Source organism: Xenopus tropicalis, chromosome 2 (genome assembly GCF_000004195.4).
Source record: "Xenopus tropicalis strain Nigerian chromosome 2, UCB_Xtro_10.0, whole genome shotgun sequence".
Taxonomy (NCBI): Eukaryota; Metazoa; Chordata; class Amphibia; order Anura; family Pipidae; genus Xenopus; species Xenopus tropicalis.
Window position 1 is genome coordinate 109,220,317 of NC_030678.2, and position 24,747 is coordinate 109,245,063.

Genomic DNA, 24,747 nt, shown 5'->3' on the forward strand with positions numbered 1-24,747 from the left:
GATTTTTATATGTCAGCAATATTAAGTAAAGGTTGCCTTACAAAGAGGGGTCAGGTACCAAAAGGGGGCCCAGGCAGATTCAGGTTTTTGGAAACTGAAAAAGGCTTGCCAGAAATTAGTTGGGTTTGGGACAGATCAGAGGCACATTTAATTGAAACAGGAACAGATTGGACATTTAGAAAAGCATTTTCTTAAATTTGGACCTGGCCCCATGAGGGTCTATGAAGGTTATGGGTTAATAACCGTACCCTACATAAAATGCACACACATTTGCATATATCAAGTCTTTCCACTAGAGAATCCAAATAACCTGATAAAATAAACATACAAAGTACCTTTCAGAATCAGTTCTAGTTTTAGCACTTTTTTATGATGATTGTATTTCCCTTCCACACCCTCATTTACCATTATTATATGTATGTGGTGGCGAGTAGAATACAATTTCATTCATACATCCATGAGTGGATGTATGGTTTAATAATAAGGCCAGCAGTACATGCAAGTACTAGGTGGGAAGATAAAAGGTGAATGCTTGTGTGTCTGTGGGTCATAGCTTAGGCCTCAAAATGAAAGACCATTTATGAAGTGGTATGGCTTAGGCTTCTGGAAGGGTTCTTTCACCTTTCCTCAGATTACATCACTTCTAGTTTTATGATTCAATTACAATGAGACATTTACTGAAATAAATTTTACTGATACAGTAGTCTGATCTCCCTGTCTTTGAGCATGAATAACTGTTATGATTTGCCAGTCAGCATTAAGGTTTATTTCTGCAGCAGTGGAATTCAAAACAGGGATATTTCTTTGTTGACTGGACATATGTTTATCTGGACTATTAGAGAAGAGCGCAGACTTATATCCATTACAGAGAGCATAGGTTTGCAGCTATTAGCACAATGCCTCACGCAGTGGGGAAAGGGCAAAAAATGGGCAATTTCGCTCTTTTCTTGCACTTTGCACACCATGGGGCGGTATTGCAAATGAGCCCTATCTTTTGTAAAACATAGATATTGTATACAGAACTGATTCCAAATTTTAGCAGATGGAATTGCATTGCCTATTTTAGGTACTACATGTTGGAGAACCGTCCCAAGAGCATGTATGGAAATGTTTGCTACTCCTGTCTGTCTGCGCCTCCAAACACCAAGGAATGTAAGTATCCCACAATTTCTTATATACTTTTTTCTGTCTCTAAATTCATATGAAATATCTTAGTAAGAACAAGAAAATTATAATGTAATACATTCAGATTGATGTTGTTGCATTAATACAGTAGTCATTAAAAGATGTTTTATTTTTAGCACAGTGGCCCTTCTCCAATGATATATCTAGCCCTATGACTGGGATAGGTTGATATATAAATGGTGATTGATAATCTTCTACATTTTTCTGAAAAAAAGACTATAACCATTTTTTTTTTAATCCAAAATATTTTTAAATAAATGTATAATTTCATGGGTCTTTACACAGTAGCTTTTGCAAGCAGATCCTTCTGTATACATAGTTAAGATTCAACTACACATAAATAAAATACCACACACCCACACTTTCAAAAATATCTAATAAAATAATATTATATTTGATTTTTAATGTTCCTGATGCAGAAAAACCTATGTGTAGTAATTAAGGTAATATAAAAGACCCATGCTTCTTAAGCTGTATGTAACTTATACAACTGGTATCCTCAGTCAGTGGCAGGTGGATAGTAATGCGTGCAAATATTCAGCAGAAGCAGGAAGGCTAGAGTTGGGTATGCGTATGGTGCAGTTTGGATCTTAAAGAGAGAATGTGGGTATATGTTCAAGAGACAGACCTGGCCATATCGGCATGTTATATTTTTATTTGCTACTTGTTTTAAGGTAAGTTTTAATCCAGCAATACTCCTTATGTGTGTGAAGCCAATGGGGCTCAATCACTAAACGTGGGCAAATGTGTACCAGTCCAGTAACCAATCAGCAAACATCAGTAAAAACAGTCTACTATAAGCTGAAAGCAAATGTCTTATTGGTTGTCATGGGTTCCTGCATTGGTGCAATATTGCCTGATGTTTATAAGTGAGTCAAGCTAAGTGAAATGGATTATCACAGAGATGAAACTCATGACTAATAATGTTAAAATGAGTACTTAAATACAAGTTCTTATATACCATCTTTATAATTATTGCAAAGCATTTTAGAGCACTTGGACATCATTCTGTTGTAGAAGAAATACAAAGCCAAATATGTTAATGCTTTTTTAAGCTATAAGATTACAGATGGAAAACTACTCACTATAATCATCACCATCATCTAGTTCAGGTATCCCCAAACTTTTTTACATTTGAGCCAACAAAAATGTTGGTGCGCCACACAAGCATGAAAAAGTTCCTTGAGGTTACTAAATAAGGACTGTGGTTGGCTGTTAGGTAGCCCAATGTGGACTGCTTGCCTGCAGGAGGCTCTGCTGGGGAGAAAACTGCTTCTCTATCCTTTCAAAACTTTTCTCCAAGCCAGAAATATAATTATGGGAACCCACTTTGAGGCCACTGGGAGCAACATCAAAGGGGGTGGTGAACAACATGTTGCTCTTCAGCCACTGGTTGGGGATCACTGATCTAGTTAGTGCTTGCAGTACGTCAGCAAGGAGAAAAGGGGATATGCCTAAACACAAAGCATATTGGTAGAAGTAAAGATTGCTTGTTATCTTTGTGACCTATTTGTGTTCTGCAGTAGGTTTCTACTGGCAAACTATGTGCATCACATAACTAAATCCAAACTAAACCCATCCTTTCATAAGGATTATTTGGTTGTTACTAACATAGATTTGATAGGCAGTCTTAGAAAGGAGTCATTTTTGGTGAAAAATAAGGGGTCATCTCACTGTCAATAAAAATAATCAATCATTTATCTTCCAATCAGCATCATATCAAATATTAGAGAATTGTTTTTTCTGTTTGAAAATTTTTTGAAATTAGCAGATGATGACATACCATGCAACTTTCTAATTTTCTAAAAGTGGCTGCCATCAGCAAAATTAGCCAAGAGAAGGGGATGAGAAAGTAAAATGGGAATAATAAAAGTAAAATGGGAATACGGAATAATAAGAGCATGGCACACGTAGAGAAAATGGGCATATTGCCAGAGAACGAACTGAATATAAAAATGCCAAGAGACTGTCCAACAAGGTAGAAAGCAGGGTGGGGAGTTTGCTGATAAATGAGAAGGTAAAGGGGGAGAAGAGGGGAATGGTGCATGAGAAAAATATAACAACGGAAAATTAAAGGGTTATTAAACATGCTGTATGAAGAAATGTGAGGAAGAAAAAAGGAGAAAATTACTCATCAAAAATGGAGAGCAGAAATAAAACTGGAATGATACAACATAGATAACAAAAGGCTGGAAGGAGAGAGTGTCGCATAACAGGGAGAAAGGAGTAAAAGTAGAAGAAGGAGATAGACTGGGGTGTAGATGGTAAAGGGGAGTAAGGAGGCAAAAGACAGGGGAAGTAGTAGTGGTATTAATGGTATGAAAAGAAGAGCAAAACAGAGGGAAAGCATAGAAGGAAAACAGAACAAAAGAAGACATTGCACAAAGAAGCTCGGAGACGTTCATATACTTATATGTAATACTATTCAGTTAAGAAGGTCTTAAAAAATATGTTTTTCCAGACTTTGTTTTCATGTATTTTAATTGCAGTAACAAGCAGTTTATGGTCAATCAAGCATAAGGGCAATGCCTGTTATGTGTGCCTTGCGTGCTTGCATCAAGTCCCGACTAATGTCACATGTATCTTTGATTTTGAAAGGAAAAGGCTAGTTTTTATATTAAAGGAAATCAAGATCTAAGGTATTATTACTGAGACTGCCAGCATTACTAATCAAAACACAAATGAGCAACACACAGTTTCTCCATATGTTTCCACTAACAATATATAATACTTTACATGTGATGCAATTTACTCAATGCTGTAACCCTTTCAATTTCCCAAGTAGACTGTGACTGTTTAACCCAAGCAGGTATGGCACTTTGTAACTGCATTGTTCATCTCATATAAAGGCTATCCAGTATGCAACATTATATACAGTGGGCTTCAAACTATCTGCTGATTTGGGTCTACTAACAAAGAAGTAAATGCGGAGATCAAATATAAAGAGCATTTTAGAAATGGATTTTACATGGGGTGTGAAGTTATCATGTTTAACACTCGACAGCAGCTCAAAAAGTCATCTAAAGCACAAATATGGTCATATGTCCATAATTAAAAAACAAATAGGTGGTAATGAAAGTGGAAGAACTGGCTTCAGCTGAAGTTCCAGAATTAATAGTGACAGAACGGCAGATGAGTAACCATCAGAAATACCCATGTGTAAGCAATGAAAGGATGCTAGGCATCACACTGAGGTAAGAAGATATCATGTATAAATCATTTGGCATGGACTTTGGCCAAGTATGTACCCAATAACCATCCCAACTTTCCTATTATGGTAATCTGAAGAACAAATGGAATGGATTTGATGACTGCGAACAAAGTGAAGTTTATATATTAGATATGATTTACACTGCATATCAAAAAAGTGAATACAATAGATTCATTGATCATTAAGGAAGCAGCTAACTAACCAAGAAGAAAGAATCTACAGCCAGTACAAGAAAGTTGAAAAAATATTACTGAAAGCCACCCACAAATGTAGCTGCAATAAAGTTTCAGATATTCTTTCATGAAGACCAAAAGTGGAGCTCCTGGGTTTGCCATGAAGATGTTAATGAAGATGTTGCAGCCCTTGATGTGGCGGTGTCCCTTGTATTCATTCAGTGTAAAATACTATACACATGATTTACTTGCACCCACATTCACAGCTAATGCTACCAAGCTAACAGACTTATTATCCTACCCTTTTTAACAAACCCCACACTGCCTCACTGCACATCTTTTGTTTTGTTCTCAGGTTCAAGGATGAAGAAAAAAGCACACAAAAGAAAAATGTGTCTGGTTGAGATCGACTGATAATCTGACCATCAGTTACATGCACTTCCATGCCTTTCCAAAAATCATTGCCTTATACTGTTCTTTATTTCTTCTTCTATAATCCTGCACTAACAATACTAACCAAGAGTAACTCATTAATATTTACCGATATTTCATAATATTTTAGATTTTTTGAACTCAGGAGAACTCTGTACAGATGGAAAAGAAATACAGCAATAATAAAATGTATATGGCAGTACCATATTCAGGCCAAAAATGTTATACTTAATATGTGATAACAAGGTCTATACAGGTTTTGCTTCCTTCAGTTTATAGCAAGCAGTAATGAAACTTAATGTGAATGAAAAATCAGATCGCTTCTTTAAAATACTACTGTAGTTATTGTAAAAAAAACTGTCAATATAATTGCAGGAAACAAAGGTTCTGAAGGTAGATTATTTTAAAAATAGACTTATCCCTGCTTTTAAAAAATGCTAAATATTTTGTATTTTAACTTATTAAACAATATCTACTGAACAACTGAGTCAGCAAAATATGATTTATTTCTTGAGCGAGTTTGTGAGTAAAGTGGAGGCCAGCGGTGGCCCACCCAGACACTTTTGCCTCCCCCATTGCTTTTTGTTTTGAATGGCATCATTGTTTATATTATTATGTAGCCTCCAAACATGTAAAAGAGCAGATAATTGGCCCTTGGCATAAAAATCTTAAAGCACTGGGAACTAAGTGACTTGCCTTCTACTTTATATATATTTATATATTTATATATACACATATATATTCATATGTATCAAGTTGCTTTGAATTAAAATGAATTCATGTTTAATATTTGAACCTTAAATTTGCATTCCAGTTTTATGCAATATACCGCATTTTTTACAGTACAGGGTTGGGATATATTATTTAGAAACCTGTCTACAAAGATCCATAGTATGGAACTGTTGTTTTGCCAACTTCATTTACATCACTAAACTTATGGCAAAACAATGTTACTGGGTTTTTTTTAACAATTAAATATTTTAGTAGCCTTAATAAATGCTACTCTACATGTTAAATGATAGATCCTATAGCTGTACCAAGAATCCTAAATTGCATGGATTTACACATTTTCTCCCAAGTTACATTTTTACAATGTTACAATTTTTTTCCAATGATCATTTTAAAATATAAAAGAAAGGTCTATATTCCATTTGTTGACATCAAATACTCAAGTAATCTTTCATATATAAATGCTGCAAATATCAAGATTTCATAAAAAGAGCAGGTTGTCCAACTGGAGGTAAAGGGGGTATAAATTATGTTTATAATCCCCAGCCAGTTTAGGAGCTCCATACAACATCATCATTTTAACACAATCTACCCTACATATGGTATTGCCATAACTAGCCTGCACATGGAAACATTACATAGTACCCATAGCTACACATCATTTAACATATTTAACTGCATTTTTTGCATTTCTTACAAACATTGAACTGCATTTTCAATTCAGTGGGGATGGGGCACAAACACAGAGCCATTACTAGGAGTTGTAAGTTTTATAATCATGTGTGTTCCCAGATATAGACCTTTCTACACTCTTGCAATTAGGGTTACGCATTGCAAAACCAAATGCTACATTGTTCAATGCAAGAGGGTAAGAGCTTATGCCAAGAAAAGTGCCAGTGGCTGCAATACATTTGGTACATCCTTCATGTCAGACTTTGTCCTAAATAACTTTATATTACTGGGAGCTTCCTATCGTGCACACCAATATAAATCATTGGAATGTTCATCTTTAATCTAGAAAACGTATGATATAGTGAGACAATTCCACCAATAACCCTGTTGGGCTACTGTAAGATATGTGCCACATGTTCACTCATGCCTTGCCATATACATTATTCATAAAAAAGCTATACACTGATAAAGTCATACACTGATAAACTATATAATACACATACTATACTACACACCTCAGGAAAGACACAGTCATTTTCACCCCCAACATGATATTTCCCAAACCTGTAATTAGAACTTACTTTGTATTTACTGAAATGGAAATCCTCGTGCCAATGTGTATTGTTCTGGAAAAAGAACTCAGTCATATATTGTAATATTTGTTACATCTCCAAACCCTTGGTGTTGTGCTTTCCATCTAAAGAAACACTGGGCCCTATTGACAATTGATTTTCAGGAGCAGCAGCTGCACATGTACCTTCCCATGCAGGTGCTTTACTTGGCACCTTCTACAAAACCACACATACTGCCAGAGCATGCCCAGTGATCTCTCAAACACACAATCACATACCCCTGAAATAACTCAAGCCTGGAATCTTAGGTAGCTGCCATCCAGGAAATAGTTTCCTCTGGATAAGCATGCAGTGCAATGCTATTTATATCCTATATATCGTTTTATTTAGCAAACAGCACAACATCTGCTTGCCTATGTAAAGATTCAAGGAAGACTAGTCAAATCATAAAAGCTCATAAACTACACCCCAGAAATACATAGCATAGAGTCTATCCAGTTACGCATAGGGCATGGTCAGCAGTAAGGAAGGAAATGATGCAGAGGAATATTGCTATGAATAGTATAGTGGTGACCAGCTGTGAAGATCACATTAACAATTCTCCTCTGCACGATTGGCATATGGTAAACTGTATCCATTTTATTAGGGTTAAATGCATATGAGCATGAAATGTATAATGCATTAAAAAATATACAAAGTTATATGACTGGAACTTTAAAATCAACTATTTTTACTTTTTTACATTTTTAAGGTATTCTTATTGTAATTGACCCCCTCTTTCTGTTTAGGTATCTTGGGTTCATGGAAACCCAGGATAAACTATAGAAGCAAATAATAGTCAACAGTTCTGTGCAGTTCCCTACAGTACATTGATCACCAGGTCACCATCTGCTACTGAATTGTGGCTTCCAGCATTCATCAGCCCATTCTGAATATTAGAGAAAAGTGCAGACCAGTCACCGTTTAAGAAGGAAACGGAATGTACTTTTGCAGTTAGGGGTAACTTTTAACATGTAATTGGCTGAATATTTGTCATTTTACATGTTTGAGGGGCAGATTATATTAAAATGATCATCATAGAGTGTACTGATCTACATGATTTATTTAACTGACAGCTTGTTTTGGGGAAAGCTTAGGAAAATCTAATGTCCATTGCTGAATGTATGTTTCTCGCTGAGGCTTGGAACAGTTTTTTTTTGTTTTTGTCATGGTTTTTGTCAAAGGTGGAAGTCACATAATACCTATAAAATGTTCTCTATTGACTTTGGCTATCTAGGCTTCTGTCGATTTCTTTCTTTCTGGTTCAGAAGATATTTGTTACTATAATAAATATATAACTAGTGGTGCTCTTCGTTGCTGATCCAGTTTAGATTCCCCAACATTCCTGCTGTTGCTGATGAAAAGCACAGAAACAATACAGGTTGTATTGGCATTTTCCTAATCTAGTTCAAGCTGCTACTCATAGCTTTCATTGTGTGAAACTTAAAGCAGCTTGTATTCACCATCACCTGAAACACTGACAAACAGTGTAGTAGTAGTGTAGCCTTTTTCTGCTACTAAAACGTATAATGTATAGAAGTTGGAAAAACTAGAGGTCAGGACTAGTTCAGTGGTGAAGGGAAAATATATAACAGGCCATGACATCATAGCTGTGCCCTGTACCTGTATCTTCTATAAGAAGCCATAAAAGCTAATACTGGGCTCTCATGTTCAAGCAATAAAAGTGAGGGGCTCCCTACAATCTCATGTCAGACTTTAATAAAAACACACAAGAGATTCCAGCCAACCCATGCTAATATTTTTGCAGCTGGATGGATATAAAGTCTTTCACTTAACCTTTTCAATGCAATCCAGCTGTGTGGCACTCTTTATGGACACCGATTCTTTATGTATAGTTCATTATGCTTTTTTTCAGAATAAATAATTGTTTTAGCATTTTACTTGGATTGCCTCTAGAGCACAGCCTCCAAGCCAGACAGTGAGTTTATGTGGTTTGGGTAAAATCCTTCTTATGAAACCTGCATGGCAACAATTAATATAATATAGTGTTATTATGCAAGATAAGGACCAAGGCATGAACAGTTGCCAAAACATATTGTGATGGCATGTAAAAGATGTACACAGGCCAAAATTCCTTCCAAGGTACACTGAGCAATTTGTTTCATTGCATTTCTCAACAGGGACCTTCACTAAGGACAGTTAGGGCCCACTCTTTGCATACTATTGGCAAAACTTAGTCTAGACAAGGTTACTTAATATATATTATACTCAAAGTACATTCTCTCTAGAGGTAATAGAAAATTAGAAATTAAAATTACTAATTCCAAAAAATAAATTCAAACAAAAAATGTGAATTAAAAAAGCCAATTTGCCTGATTAAATAGTTCTAACTGTATTTAGTCTGTAATTCATAAAAAAAGTAATGTGCTTATTGATTACTATGTGATATATGTTGTGTACAGCTATTCATTTGTTCCCATAGTAAAAACAGCTTACTTGATCATGTGCTTTTCATGTTGGAGAGGGTTAGGTCCAATGTCTATCCAACCAAAGACAGAGAGAAAAGACACATATGTAAACCTGGCACACCTATAGGTGTGCCAGGTTTACATATGTGTCTTTTCTCTCTGTCTTTAAATTACATTACACATTGAGCACCCTATATTTGAGTCGTAGTGCGGGGTTTTTTCCCAGTATATCCAACCAAAGCACTGAAATGCCCATCTTGTTCTTAAATTCTTCTCCTGGTACAATGGTGGGCCAGTCCAACCCTGGTTACTGTTAATGAACTTGTTACATTGCCTTACTATCCAGGACAAATAAGCAGCTGTACAAATTTATTCCTGTATTCTACTAGTTTGCTGCTCTCCAACTTTGATGTAGTGGGTCAGTTATTTACTTTTGTGTTAGAAGACTAGAATTGTGTAAGCTGATGATGTCATACAGAAGGCAGTGTAGTCCCAAGGCAGGCTTGGGTAAAACAACTAGGAGGGTTATATTTCCAGTTAAACAGCTTTCTACTTGTATATACATAATACTGTTGTTATTACACCATAACAGGGTTTCCCAACTTTTCTCATGAGCCACACTCAGATATAAAAAATTGTTGGTGAGGATGGCAAATAAGGGCTGTGATTGGACATCTGAAAGCCCCACATAGACTGCTGGCCTGCAGGAGGCTCTGCTTGGAGTAAAACTGCATTTTTATGCTTCCAAAACTTGCCTCCAAGCCAGAAATGTGAAAATGGGCACCTACTTGGAGACCACTGGGGGCAATATCAAAGTGGGGTTATGAGCAACATGTTGCTCATGAGCCACTGGTTGTGGATCACTGAATTATAACCTATTGTGTAACATGAGAAGTGGCAGAGAGCACAAGGTGATCTTAGTTCAGCACACTAATATCAAGTCAGTGTCTATATCTCTCTTTAGGAGAAAGATACATGAGCTAGGTTTAGGCTTGTGTTGTGTTAGTAAAATCCAGGTATCTCAATGTGACACCTAGCTTATAGTTTTGCAAATATCACATAATTTCCATTCTTATGTCAAGTAGAATATTGGATTGAGATGGGCTAGATTTTAGAGTTAACAGGCCATTGCAAAAACTTTTTGGTGATGTTTGACAAGTTGTTAAATGACACTAAAATCCAAATGTCTTTTTTTTTTTTAAACTGACAATTTTTATTAGTTTTATTATCCATGTTGCATTACATCGTTAGCAAATTATTCATTACAGTAGTCTGCATTACTACAATCATTATTGATTGGTAGCATGAGTGACAGGAGAGTATTGCGAGGTCAATTGTCTTATTTTTTGACTAGCAAACTTGATGGGTTGAGAAAGCAAACTTGATGGGTTCTTCACTCAATTTTTCAAACAATTAGTAATAATAGGATTTCCTCAGGACTGAAATGGTGAACAAATTTCAATGCTATTTTGGACAAAGACAATGTCAAGGTTCTTTATTAATACAAGGTTAAAGTCAGAGCTGCATCAAACACAGTAGCCCTATGCTTTAACAATAGGCCCCACTGTATTTGGCATTATTATGGAGTTTGCTTTCCTTGTGAGGCTCAGCTGACCTGTTGGAGGCTTTTTTATGCCTCTCCCTGGATCAACTTGTGAGTGTTCTGGAAAGTGTAAACACTATGGACTTGTCATATTATTTTCTGCTGAAGTTTTCCTTGTTGCCAAAGACATTCTTCCAATTTAAAGAATAAAAAAGAAAAGTAGTGCAAACCGGATAGTGAAATGATTCCTTATGTGCTAACAAATTCTGTGTTTCTCTGTATTTTCCAGTTTACCAAGTATAAAGGCAAGTCTCACTAAGGAATTAGCAAATCTAATAAAGCTTTTACTAACGACTAGCTAGTCTGTGTTTGCATTTGAAAGTAATAAAATATATTAATTTAGAGCCGCTTCAATCATGTGCTGGATTGTGTGCCCGGAAATATTTATGTTTTATGACCTGACTTACAAGGTGGGATATGAATTTTCCTTTAGGAAAGTCATTTTCCACTAAGATTCTAAGTTTTTATGGGGCTTAAATTAACCCTGTTTGAAACGTCTTTTATTAAAAAAATACCCAGCTGGGATTGGTTGAAACAAGCTATGCATTAAACATATAGAAGTGGTCAGGGTCATGGGGGACTTCATATAAGCATATAGTAAAATGTACAGAGCTTACCAGAAAGGCAATGTAATATAATCACTTGCGAAACAAAACTAAAAGCTCATTTCCATATGGTAAGACAAAGAGCATCTTTATGATGATTTATTCTGTGTTTTAGGCTAAAACAGAAATAAAAACAATGCTCTTTCTCTACATTTCATATGCTTAATGCTGCCCAGGCCAATCTGGCATTAAGAAACAGCTCGCTGCTAGCCAAAGCAATACTGCCTAAGGTGTTTCAGCACACCACTTTAGTTACTTGCCTTTGTAAGCTTTATAAATTATCTGTTGGACCTTTAACCCCTTCCCTGCCAGCTGCCTCTATGGAAATGCAAGTTGCCTAGCCCATTGATTAGAACAGAATTCAGAACTATACAATGTACACCACTGGCACAACGTAGCTTTCTTGCCAGTAGATTTTATTTGCAGGGAAAGAATTAAAATTTTACTTTCAAAAGAACAATGGAAATACATTCTTCATGAACATTAAGGGGCTGATTTACTAAGACACGAATTCGAATTGGAAAAATTCAGATTGGAAAACGAACATTTTGCGTCTTTTTCGTATTTTTTGCGTTTTTTTTCGGCGCCTTTACGACTTTTCGGAAATTGTCGTGACTTTTTCGTTACCAATACGATTTTCGCAAAAAAACGCGAGTTTTTCGTAGCCATTACGATTCGCTTGTATCTTGTCGCGACTTTTTCGTATTGAGCGCTCGTAAGCGGCGGCCGAAACTTTCAGACTTAGCATGATTTTGGAAGCCTCCCATAGGACTCAATGGCACCCTGCAGCTCCAACCTGGCCCAAGAAAAGTCACTATACTGAAGCTTGAATGAATCCGAACGCTACGAAAAAATCGCAACATTTTGCGCAACTTTCGGAATGGCTACGAAAAAGGCGCGATTTTTCACGCAAGTTTTAACGCTACAAAAAAATCGCCAGATTTTGCGCAACATTCGGATGGCAACGAAAAAGTCGCGATAATTTTCCGAAAAAATCACCAAATACCGATCATTACGAAAAATACGCAATCGGACGCATTCGGCCGGTTCGTAAGTAAATGGGCCCCTTAGTGTAACATCAAGTCAGACTAGTAAAATCAATGCTTCCATTCTGTGTGGCTTTTGACCAATTGGTTCCCTAGTGCAGCCAAAAAAGCAGTGCTATCCCTAGTGGTGTTAGTTTAATCTCTAACTGTTAACGTTCAACACAAGTCAAAGTGATCATAAGAAATCCCAGCTCTCATTAATACTCAAGTGATTAATATAAATAATCATATGATCAGTGTGTTTATTCGCAGTATGTTATGAAGCCTTTGGTTTTTCCCACACTGGGCGACAGACATATTTTTAGTTATTTAATATCAAAAAAATGTGTTATTAAAAAATAAATGCTAATTAAAACATGCCAAAATGTAGTTGTGTGTGATGTGAAAATGTACTGTAGCAATATAGCATTTATATTTATAGTGTCAGTTGACCTTTACCAAAAGCAGTTTGATTATGCCTTTTTAAAGATGGTGTTGATTTGAATTGGATTGCCTTTACTTGGTTTCATTTGTAACTGTCATATATTTGCTTGAAGTTTTCTATTTTTTAGTGCTGACCATAAAGTGATTTATGTCTCCACTACAGGTATTGGATTATCAGCCCCTATTTCTGGCAGTTCCACAAGTACAACCGGCTCAAGCACCATCTCCCCTTTCCAACATCCACACAAAGGTAAGAGCACATGTTAAAGATGATGGTAACTCTCTTTACTCAATGCCAAAAAACTACTGATGAAGTGGATGGTGGCATAGCGACTTACAGTGCCAGCCTGGATATTAATGGTCAACAAAACCCTTCCCTTGGTTAAGCTAACTTACAAAGCCTAGGGAAATGTAAGATTTGGGCCATTTATTACATTACCTAGTAGAAATGCAAATATCATGAAAACAAAAATGAAAAAAATATTAATGTAAATTGTGAAACATTAAGAAAAGCCCTCTGAACAAATTTAAGTTTTGTTGGTGGGTATATGTCCCCTTAAAGTAGAAAGTTACTATGTTGGCATTTAATGCTATGGCAAAGAGTTTTGAAATGTATTTTAAAGATGGAACTGCTCTGAAGTATTAGGGAAGTGGGTATATCCAATACACAGTTCAGCATATAGTATAATACAACCTTTTCTGTATGTTATTTATCATTGCCTTTCACAAGGCATAAGTAATGGAAGAAATGTACATTGTAGTATGGCTTCATAACAGGATTAGCTTGTTTGTTTATAAGGAGGACTGCCTAACTAACATGACTTTTGTCCCTTTAGTAGAAGTGTCTGGACAAGGACATTTGGCCACGGCTCTGATTATTGCAATGTCAACAATATTCATCATGGCCATAGCCATTGTTCTCATCATCATGTTCTACATTTTAAAGACCAAGCCTTCTTCTCAAGGTAATACTAACATGTATGGTGTTGGGGGAAACAGAGGACACAGGGGAATACTCAGTCAACCATAGTCCAACATAGGAGACTGTGTGGTCTGGACAAGTAGCATTAAAGGGAAGTATACCCCTTGAAAAGGAGAAGGAAAGCTACTGAGGCCTTTTATTGCCAAGATTGGTCATAATATTGCAAGCTAGAACACTATATTTATTCTGCAGAATGCTTTACAATACCTGAGTAATCATCAGAATATTAGGGAAGGGTATTCTGTCCCTCTTTACCATGCTGTATTCTATTAAAAGTAAACCACTTTTTAGTGAATTGCAAATAAATTGCCCCTACAGAAATAAGATACCAATTGCAAACAGAATACCTCATTTTCATTCGATGGGAATATTATATAAGATATTCTGTCATACTTATCAAGACCAAACGTTTGCCTTTCTTATACAGCATGTTGCACCGGCCCTTCAAAGAATGTGGAAGCTCAGATCAACCAACAGGAAGAGAAAAAGGAGGTGCCAGGTAAGGCCTGACCCACTCAGGAGTACTTATTACTTGATAGCAGGACATAAGCAGTAGCATTCACTTTCATTATAGTCACTCATGGTCACCTTTATATACTGTATATAATAATGACTGGGTGCTTGGATGTTGCTATTATATGTTGTGTCATAACTATACAAATCCAACAAACTGTAGCTGAAGTATAATTGATCTGTTGATTGTAGGCTACATTATTCTTTCTTATAGTTTTTGGATATAAAATGTGGTTCAACATCAACTCAACATCACATTTCTTATTGTTGTTTTACACCTGGGTATACAACAAACTGTAAATTAATCATACACCTCAGTACATACTGAACTTACTTTACTACCCCAGAGGTCCAACATATATAACAATAATGGTCTAGGCCTTCATAGCAGCTCTACATACCTGGTTAGGTTATCTTTTGAGTTTTGATAGTGCGGCATTTGAAATGGGCACTTAAGGAGGTCCTGAAACCTTTCATCCACACCTGTTGTGTCCAGAGCACCTTTAAGAAATGGTGCTCTGTACATGTCCTAAACTTACACTTGCCAAATAAGGTTCTCTCTCTGGGCAGATACATTAAAAAAATACAGTACATTACAAGTTAATTGAAAAAAATACATTAAAATATATTCTTGTACCTCTGTTTATATTCCATATATGTTGAACATTGTGTTTAGCCTTTATACTGTATACTATCATCCACAGGATCAAAGTAAGTTTTTTTTACATATTAATTAGTAATGTCATTACATGTTTTACAGCTGAAAATATCTTTTCTGAAAAAGATGAATTTGAAAAATTGTCCGAGACCCAGACTAAAACAGAAAAAAAGTAAGCAACTATGAACATATTCCATAGTAATTCCACTTTCCTTTCATTATAATGTGAGACCAGTTGCCTAGCAACAAGGGCAGTAGATTGAGCAACTGCTGCGGGCCTTGTGGTGTTGGGGACTGAGTGGGGATCAGTCTGATGTGCAGTCTGGTTGCAACTCCTTTTTAATAGGTGCAATATAATGGTGCCTCTTGATAAGCACAATAGTCTTTGAACGAAAGCAGCTAGCTGCCAAAAAAAGTAAGGTCAACCTTATGTGTAAATAAGGACTAACTTACAGTGCAGTGGGTAGAGTTATAATACAGGCTTTTAATTATGGCTACTTTCCAAAATACAAAATGTTTATAAACTTATATATTTGTATAAGTTCTGATTTACTAGAGAGTGTCTGTACTTTTTGTGTTTGTAATATATCTTCTAGCCCCTGCTACAATATTGTCTACTGGCAGGGTGTCAGAATTTCCCACCTGTACAGTGGGATGGGGCTTGAGACATAGCACTGTGTTCAGCCTCCAAGCCAAGTTGAGAGAGCACCAATGTCATTGCTAATGTATTAAGGGTATACAGAGCAAATCGAATTGGAACTATGGCAAAACTATACTAACATATGTATATATAATGTTTTAGTGAAAATGATGCCTCGTCAGAGAATGAGCGTCTTTTAAGCCGTAGCATGGACAGCGATGAAGAGGCAGCCATTGACAAACAAGGGAGCGCGGAGCTCTGCCTCTTATCATTAGTGCACCTGGCAAGGGACAAATCCACCACAAACAGCAAATTAACTGGGGTAAGATGCCAGTACTTATCTGACACTTAATGCATTGCATAAATAACTCCCTTACCTTTTAAGAGTTTCCCTTCTATGAACACTAGACCCCAGTATCCTGATTATGGCACTAAAAATACAGGCCTTACTGCTCATGCAAAGACACCTGACAGCCAAGGCATTTAGGTTGCTATATATATGGGCTTCTGTAGCTCTAAATACACAGCACTTTTGACTTTTGATCTGCAGGATGTTGAGGTCTATGTATTGCACTGCTGTGTTTGTTACAAATTCCAAAATTAAATGTTAAAATCACTTTATTATCAGGTAGAAAAGGAGATGGAATAGGTACTTTCAGAACACTGAAAACTGTTCTCCTCAGAAATAGTCTATAGTTTATGAGCTTCCTCAGCTTTAACTTTCTTCTTTAATTCTGAAATCAAACATGCTGTTTTGCCTAAGCATTCAATCCTTTCATTGGAAAAGCCAATCTGTCACCAGCTCCTTTTAAGTCAACTGGAACAGTTCCACCTCATGTCTTACATGGAAAGTCCATGTTAGAAAAAATACAAGAGAAATATACACAATCAGATGATACTAGAATTCCAAATGTTGATTGGCTCTCTACTGACTCTAAAGCCTGGTTTATACAACCAATGTGTGGTTTGTCTGGTGAATGGACTGCTTCATTTCTATTGATCCATGTAAGCACACAGGGAAGGAAATATTTATAAACATGTAAAAATGTTACAAAAGCCATGTAAATAGATAGTAAAGATAGTAATCTTGCAAGAAAACACATTATTGGCAATTTAAAGAGAGGGTTCTGCACAACATACATTCTCAAGTTCTGCTTTACAGCATTGCATTATAGGTAATATGGTAATGAGCTAGTTTACAGTGAGAATAATGGATATGTAGTTCTGCAACATATCCCAGTATGCCTCAGCATAGCCAAAAGGCTACCTGGCTGAGAACATTGCAGTTATGTTCACAGATAATGTCAATATCGGCACTTTATATTGTTTGGCTCCTTGCCATTAGCTACTGTGTTTTTATCTCGTTAAGAACTACTGTTTGCCAGGAATAAACCATACAAAATGCCTTAGCATTCACTACGAAGAGCCTGCACAGAATAGCTAGAATACAACATATTTCATATTGAACCATCACATCACAATTGGAGATGACCCAAAATGTACATTTTGAAAAGAAAAGAGAGCTGAACAGGCACCTCTTTTGTTTTGCCGCAAAGCCATTTCTCATTTTCACAATCAGTTTTGTCTTAGGCCTTTGAAACAGCAATGAAAATTAATCTTCCATGGAACAATGGTTGGAATTGGCCCATTAGTTGCTTTCAATGCTTTTGACATGGCTCTGCTGAAAACAAAGCAGTTAATGCTTCTAGGAGCAATTTGCTTTGCCTCCATACAAATATAATTTTCACTGTCCCCAAATTCCTAACAGATGATTGCGTTTTTTTATTGGATCTTTATGATCATAAGAAAAGGAGGCAGTTGTGCAGCTCTACAGTTTACACTGGATATGAGCTCCCACATCCTAATTGCATTAAATATATATTTTGGTGCTGCTAAACTTGAGTTCATCAGTTGGTGATTGTCATTCAGGGTGGCATAGTTAAACATAGCTCGCAAAGGAGCTTTCTTAGTCTCCTGCAGCATTGCTAGTAGTAGGGCTAGTCAGTAGCCCATGTCCAGCAATACAAACTGAGCAACTCTTGTTTTTCAAGAAGTGAAGATCACTTGGAAAGCATTACATTTATTTAATTTTTAGGTAATGACATATGACCTCATGGGATGTTTTTCCATAATTATGATTCAAGAAGCCTACCCTGAAACTAGTTTTAAAAATATTTTTATATTAACCCTACAGCCTCAGGTGACAGATAGGGGTTGTGGTATAGTGATAACTATACATTCAATGAAGAATTTAAACTTCAGTTTAAAGTTGGACTTTCTCAAACCTCTAATCTTGCTGGGTAAGCAACATATAAGAAAATGCCCCCCCCCCCCCTCCTACAGTATTTTAAAGCATATCTCATCATAGTGACTTATTGTTCCTAGGCTCTGGAATGACCTGACTTGGCCATGAACTAGATTCTTTAAGTTCAAGTATTTTGCAGTTACAACATATCTTGTCTTGTAATTAATGTAATATTTTCTTTCAGATCCACAGTCGGAGGAAAAAGATACTGGACCTTTATGCCAGTGTATGTAATGTTGCAGAAGGTGAGTTGATGGAATGAACTATAACACTTACCAGCGCACCCTGGCCTTTCCATGTTCCACCTGGTGCTCAGTATTGAGATATTGGTGCCCTCCAGTCCCAAAATTGCAAAAACACTGGCACAAGAGGGCTGTTTCAGCAGGACAAACCCTGCAAGTTTATTCAGTGCAAACCATGTGTATAATGTTTTGGGGCAAGGCCCTTTGAAGGAGCGTGAATAATGCAGTAACATATAACAAACGATTGATTAAATCATTATGCAGTATGCAGTACAAATATGTATCTAACTACATTCTACCAATACTATGCAACCCTGATGGTACACAACCATAATGTAGTGCAGGCTTTTGGTATTCCAGCATCCATCCCTAGGTTTATTTGTGCTATTAATAATCTAGCATTGGTACAGATTGCCTTCTCCAGTTCTCAGTGTTTTAGATGCTTCTCTCATATTTTACCCAGTTTAATGTTCATTCAATTGTTTGGACAAGCCTTCACGGATAACACATGGACCCTTCAGCTATAGTTACAGTCTGTCTGGCTCTAGCTTTCTGTAGAGTTGCTCTTTTTTATTGCTTTTTCTGCAATAAATGATTAGTTACTGCTGCATACAGTTCATTATTCCCTGCCATATGTTGTTTCGCTGCTGTATCAAGCTAACTCCAAGTGTATTTGTTTCACATGCGCCAGACTTGTTCTTGTTAAAACTTGAGCCCTCTTATGTTCCTAATCAAGCAGCAAAAAACTTAGGAACCGCTTCCATAAATCTATTATATTTCTCAGAACTTTCTAATATGAATTGAAAAATATGATTACCTTATTAATCAGGTATTTTCCCAAAAGTCTATCACAGTTCTAGAATATAACTATAAAATAACGGGCTTCAGATTTCATTAGTAATAGCAGCCTGGGACAGAGATTGAATGCAGCTTTCTGTACATCTTTGGTAGATTCTTCTGCAAAAAAAACGTACATGGCCTTAGAGCTGGAGCTACTTTTTGATGTTCTGTATGATGAAACCAGGATTTTAAGTCTGCTCATGAAGGGAAGATACACAGTAGTCACTTTAGCTTCATTCTTTTTAATCAAAATGATTTTTTTCACGTCTATTTTAAGAAAGAATATTGAAGTGTTATCAGCTTAATGGCACAGTGGTGTTGGGGGTACTGAGGTCCCATCAGAAAAGAAACTGAGAGTGCTTACAGGTCCTAGGGTTATTACAGTAAAGCAAGTAGGGAACAGACATGCCCTAGTTACCTGCTCCTTAAATGGGGGGATACAAAAAATGGTTGCCTCTTGTGAATGTTTTTAAATTTAAGTATGATTTACTGGTTTTCCATTTTCATAGGTCTCAGCCCTACAGAACTGCCGTTTGACTGCCTAGAAAAGACCAGCAGAATGCTTAGTTCTACATACAATACAGAAAAAGCAATAGTCAAAACATGGCGTCACCTTGCTGAGAGCTTTGGCTTGAAAAGGGATGAAATTGGTGGAATGACAGATGGACTTCAGCTCTTTGATCGCATCAGCACTGCTGGATACAGCATACCAGACCTGCTTACTAGGCTGGTACAGATTGAGAGACTGGATGCTGTGGAATCCCTGTGCACAGACATTGTAGAGTGGGCACAAGGAACACCCACATTAAACCCACCTTCTTTACCCAAAAATGAAAGCTCGTGAACTGAGACTGGACACGTAAAGTCCTTTTGTATTGAGGACATGCATAAGGTTACACAATGAGCACCCTGTACAATCTAGCAATCCTAAATCATTTCAGAATAGAGGAATATTTGCTTTTCCTGTATAAAGATGCACACTGAACATACTGGAGATGCCACAGTTGGATATCCAGCAGTATTAAACACATGTAGCACTGAGAAGGATGATTCTCACGTAGAGAATGCAAATGGAATAGCATATTTCCTAAAAAGACAACTGAATTATGGACAACATATTCAAAAAATAAGTGCATGGTGGAAATTGGTCTAATTTTTTTCAAGAAACATTTTCTTTTCCCATCTAGTGTATAAATCATATATCAAACGCTACAGTAGTTTCTGTTAGCCTTGAAAGAAATGAAATGTGGCATTTTTGCTGCTGAAGAATCCACCAAAAAGAAAGACATTCTGGACCAGCATATAAAGTAATATGGACTCCATGGGTGCAGATATTGCTAAACATACTAACACATGAACACTTTTGAAACTGTTGTACTTTGTCTTGAATGATTCTGTCTTTGCAGTTTAGGAAAGGCTTTACAACATGGGATTTTTGCTATCTGGGCAAACAGAGAAGAGAATCATGAAATGACTTATAATAACTAAGTGACCAGAAGCCACAATTTTGTTATAAAAATTCTCTGTGCAGAATCTGTAAAACTGTGCACTTTTCTCCATTAGTGTTCAAATGATTTCTACCCAAGAACATTTCTTAGTGAAGTATGCTTAGTACAGCCAATACCTATTACCTGCATTATAAGATTCACTTGTTGAGCCAATCAATGAGCCAATGCGGTCCATGATCTTAATAAAAAAAAATCAAACCTGACTTGATTTTCAGCCAGATATTGGTTGAGTTGGGCCGTTGGGGGTCGCCATACATGGGGTGTCGAATTGGTCTAAAGGACTTAAATTGGCAGCTTAAATCTGCCTGTGTATGGCTACTGTAAGCCCTGAACAATCTATAAACAAACTTTGGCAGTTATTTCTGCTAATATTTGCTTGACAAATGACTGTGCATCTTTGTCACTAGGGGCATTTATCTAAAAAAAAAAAAAAAAAAAAAGCAGCACACAAACTGAACTGCTATTTAGAATGCAGTATACCATATATCCTATTTGCTCTGAAACAGCTGATAAGCCACAAGCAACATGTTAAGTCAGTCTAGAAAGCTTTTCAGTAAGTCCACTGAGTCCACTGAAGTATAAAAGCATTTAGTGTTAGAGTAAAACAGAAGCATATACACTTTGATAAGTATTTTTCACACCCAGGGACTTTACATAGAATTTATTCAAAGGGACAACTCATTTTATTTCACATTTTACTGTAAAATGTAAAGAAAAAAATTTAAACTTGCCCATAGGCTTTTTAAAATATGGATTATCATCAAAGCCATGGGGAGAGAAAACTATAGGAAGAGATTGTTAAAGTAGCAGCTACAAAGAAGAGAACAGGTTAGTTCCATGCTAGGAGTCAGTACCTGTAATGGTTATAAAGAAGCCTGGGAATGAAAAACTAAATAAAAATGAAAACCAACATTTGCATCTTAATAATTCAGTTAAGAAATCCTGGAAATATTTAGGGTGAAGAAACATTATTTAGTACTAAATGCCATGTAATACCCTGCCATAGACGACTCCTAAAACACTGACAATATCAGTAAATGATCAGCAGTCTATTTTGGTAGCTGTGACAAACAGGAGCTACTAGTATCTGTGTGTCTTCACCCTTAGGGGCAGGTAAGAGCTCACCACAGAAAACCCCAACCCACCTTCTATTCATTCCTATCAGATTCTTAGAAGTGTATTTATCAATGGATAAAAGAGTTTACCACTTGATAAATACACTCTTATAGGAATGAATAAAAAATGAAGGGTATTTTCTGTGGTGAGCTTTAATTTCACACTTTGGGAAATCTGCCCCTTAGGGCTCTGGCACACGAAGGAGTTTAGTCGCCCGCAACAAATCTCCCTTGTTGCGGGCGACTAAACTCCCCGATATGACATCCCACCGGCGAAAATGTAAATCGCCGGTGGGATGGCATACAGGGCGGCGCAATTTGTTGAAACCTCCGAAGTTGCCATCGCGCCGCCGCGTATGCCATCCCACCGGCGATTTACATTTTCGCCGGTGGGATGTCATATCGGGGAGATTAGTCGCCTGCAACAAGGTAGATTTGTCGCGGATGACTAATCTCCCGTGTGCCAGAGCCCTAAATGTTTCCTTTATTGTCACAGGGATATAGTATGTTTTGTAAACAAAAACATTGTGGCAGAAGGAATATAACTTTTCAACTGTGGCTATTGTATTCATGTATAATAACCCTGCCAGCAGAAAAATCCATGTTCTACCTTGTATAAAAGAGTTTGTTACCACCAATTTTACTGATGTACATATAAATTATTTTATTGTATAAATGTGTTTGTAAGCTTGTAATTAAAATCTACCACAAGTACATTCATTCAGAATGTTTTCTAGACAGAAGCAAAGGGTTCTGGAGATTCACTTAGTGAACATCCCAATAAAAGTGAATGTTACAGCATGCAAGGCAAGATTCATGCAAGGATAAAAAAAGAGAGTGGCAATAAATGTTTTATATTTCTCCATAAAAATGTGCAGCAGTGAGGGAAAAGAGTTAATTTATTGCCTAAACACATTTGCTTCTTAGTATTCTCACTGTAAAACTGCAAAAGTAAAAAAAATGAACAAACTGGTCAAATTAAAATTATTGACACAGACCTATGGCCATTATGCAAGGTGTGGGTAGCTGTAAGGGTGCTCTTCAATTGCTTGTTGCTATATTCCATGAAGATACAATTGGCCACAACCTAAACAACCAAAATGCTTTTGGGGCAGTTACACATGGAAAATATTATCGACTGCCCACTGGAACTTGCCCAGGGGACAAAACACCCCATGTATTTGACATTATACATCACTAATTTGAAAGTTGGGCTATTTTTACTGAACTTATCTCCCCTTCCTTTATAAACTTGTCCAAAGCTTACTCTTAACCTTTAAAACAAACAAATTCCTCTATTTGAGCAGCTCATTTTCAGGGGCTTTACAGTGGATTGGTAATAAGTTATCCATCAACTTCTTTAAAGTTCGTTGGGATCAGGTAGTGAAACTGGCTTCATATTCTTGTTTAGTTGATATTTTATTTAGAAATAGTGGAGACCATTGGTATTTCTTATTTCAGCACAAACCCTATTCATTTAGCAATTGTTGAAAAGGTATACAGTATATACTTTCCCTGTAGTTTCTTTGGTTAAAAATTCAAATATGTCACCGTGGCTATATTCAGGTATGGAACTGATTATGCAGAATGTTTAGGAGCTGGGGCTTTTTGGATAATAGCTCTTTCCACATCTCCATACTTAAAGTGATTTGTTTTAGCAAACTTAAACATTACATAAACCCAATAGGATTGTTTTCCCTCCAATAAGGATTAATTATATCTTAGTTGAGATCAAGTTCATGTTACTGTTTTGTTACTAGAAAAAAAGAAAATCATTTTTTAAAATTCGAGTTAAAATTTGAAAGTGGAGTCTGTGGGAGATGACCTTTATGTTAACTGCACTGACTGTGGGAAAAGTGCACGATGGTACATTATGGCCTGTACGCAATTAAACATAGAACAACTCTAAAGGTACCTTGTGCTCAGAAATCATATGGCATTGGAGTGTATGTTTCATTCAGCTGTTTTATATGCTTTAAAAGATCCCAGATGTGCTCATGTGGTCAGTAAAGCAAGCAATTTCTGCGTTTTTAGCATAAGCCCCAACTCAGCATTTTCAAAATAAGAACGGAAAGGAATAATCAAAGTAGGATTGTGCAGGCATCTGCTAAACTGAACATAATGTATTAGGTAATGATTAGGAATATTTCCTTAGAATGTTACTTCTGTGATGCTATGTTGTGGTTTTCTTTGATCTTGATGTTGGAGCTTCCTCACATATATATATTGAATTGATCAGTTGCTGAACAGTAGCAAGCGCACAACTAGTACAGTTAAGATACTGAACGTAAAGCAAAACTCTGTAACAGACAAGTGTAGGGCAAAGCAGCACTGGGTATAGTACAGAGGCCCTCTTCAGTTTGTTTGCTGTTATTTATTAGGAAATAATGGCACATAATTGGTTAAACACTAAATGCACTCTGTGCTGATATTATATTAGCCTACCATGGACTTAGAAAGCAATAACTATTTTGTAGGAGTTTTCTAGAGGAGTGAAACCAGAGAGTAGCCATATCTAAGAGATTCTCACATCAAAAGTAACTGTTGGGTTACTACCTAACAAACATTATATAGCTTATTCAGGACAATGTGCCCTAATGATGAATAAAATCTCCCTTTCAGCTAATCAACTTGAAATGGTTTGTAAGAATAAAGATAATTAGGTAGTAATTTGTTAATGGTGCAGAACATTATTCTCCCCACTAGCAAGACATAAATAAGCATGGATTTCTAAACAACGGCACAGCAGATGATTTGGATCTGGACGGCCCAGCCTAATGTTGGTGACTTTTTTAAGGCAGTAGAAAGAAAACAATGACAAATTG

The 24,747-nt window shown here is 36.6% G+C and overlaps 1 protein-coding gene across 1 annotated transcript in view; it reads left to right on the plus strand.

Annotated features, from left to right (window-relative positions):
• edar (ectodysplasin A receptor) overlaps positions 1-21,229 on the plus strand; it is a gene marked incomplete at its 3' end in the record, with an annotated part of 70,852 nt that extends 49,623 nt beyond the window's left edge. The window contains 8 exon segments of the mRNA NM_001006819.1: positions 1,067-1,152; positions 13,283-13,369; positions 13,956-14,084; positions 14,529-14,600; positions 15,375-15,444; positions 16,075-16,234; positions 18,402-18,462; positions 19,809-21,229. Of these exon segments, the coding sequence (NP_001006820.1) occupies positions 1,067-1,152; positions 13,283-13,369; positions 13,956-14,084; positions 14,529-14,600; positions 15,375-15,444; positions 16,075-16,234; positions 18,402-18,462; positions 19,809-20,143 (1,000 nt within the window).
• Between the last annotated feature and the right edge of the window lie 3,518 nt (positions 21,230-24,747).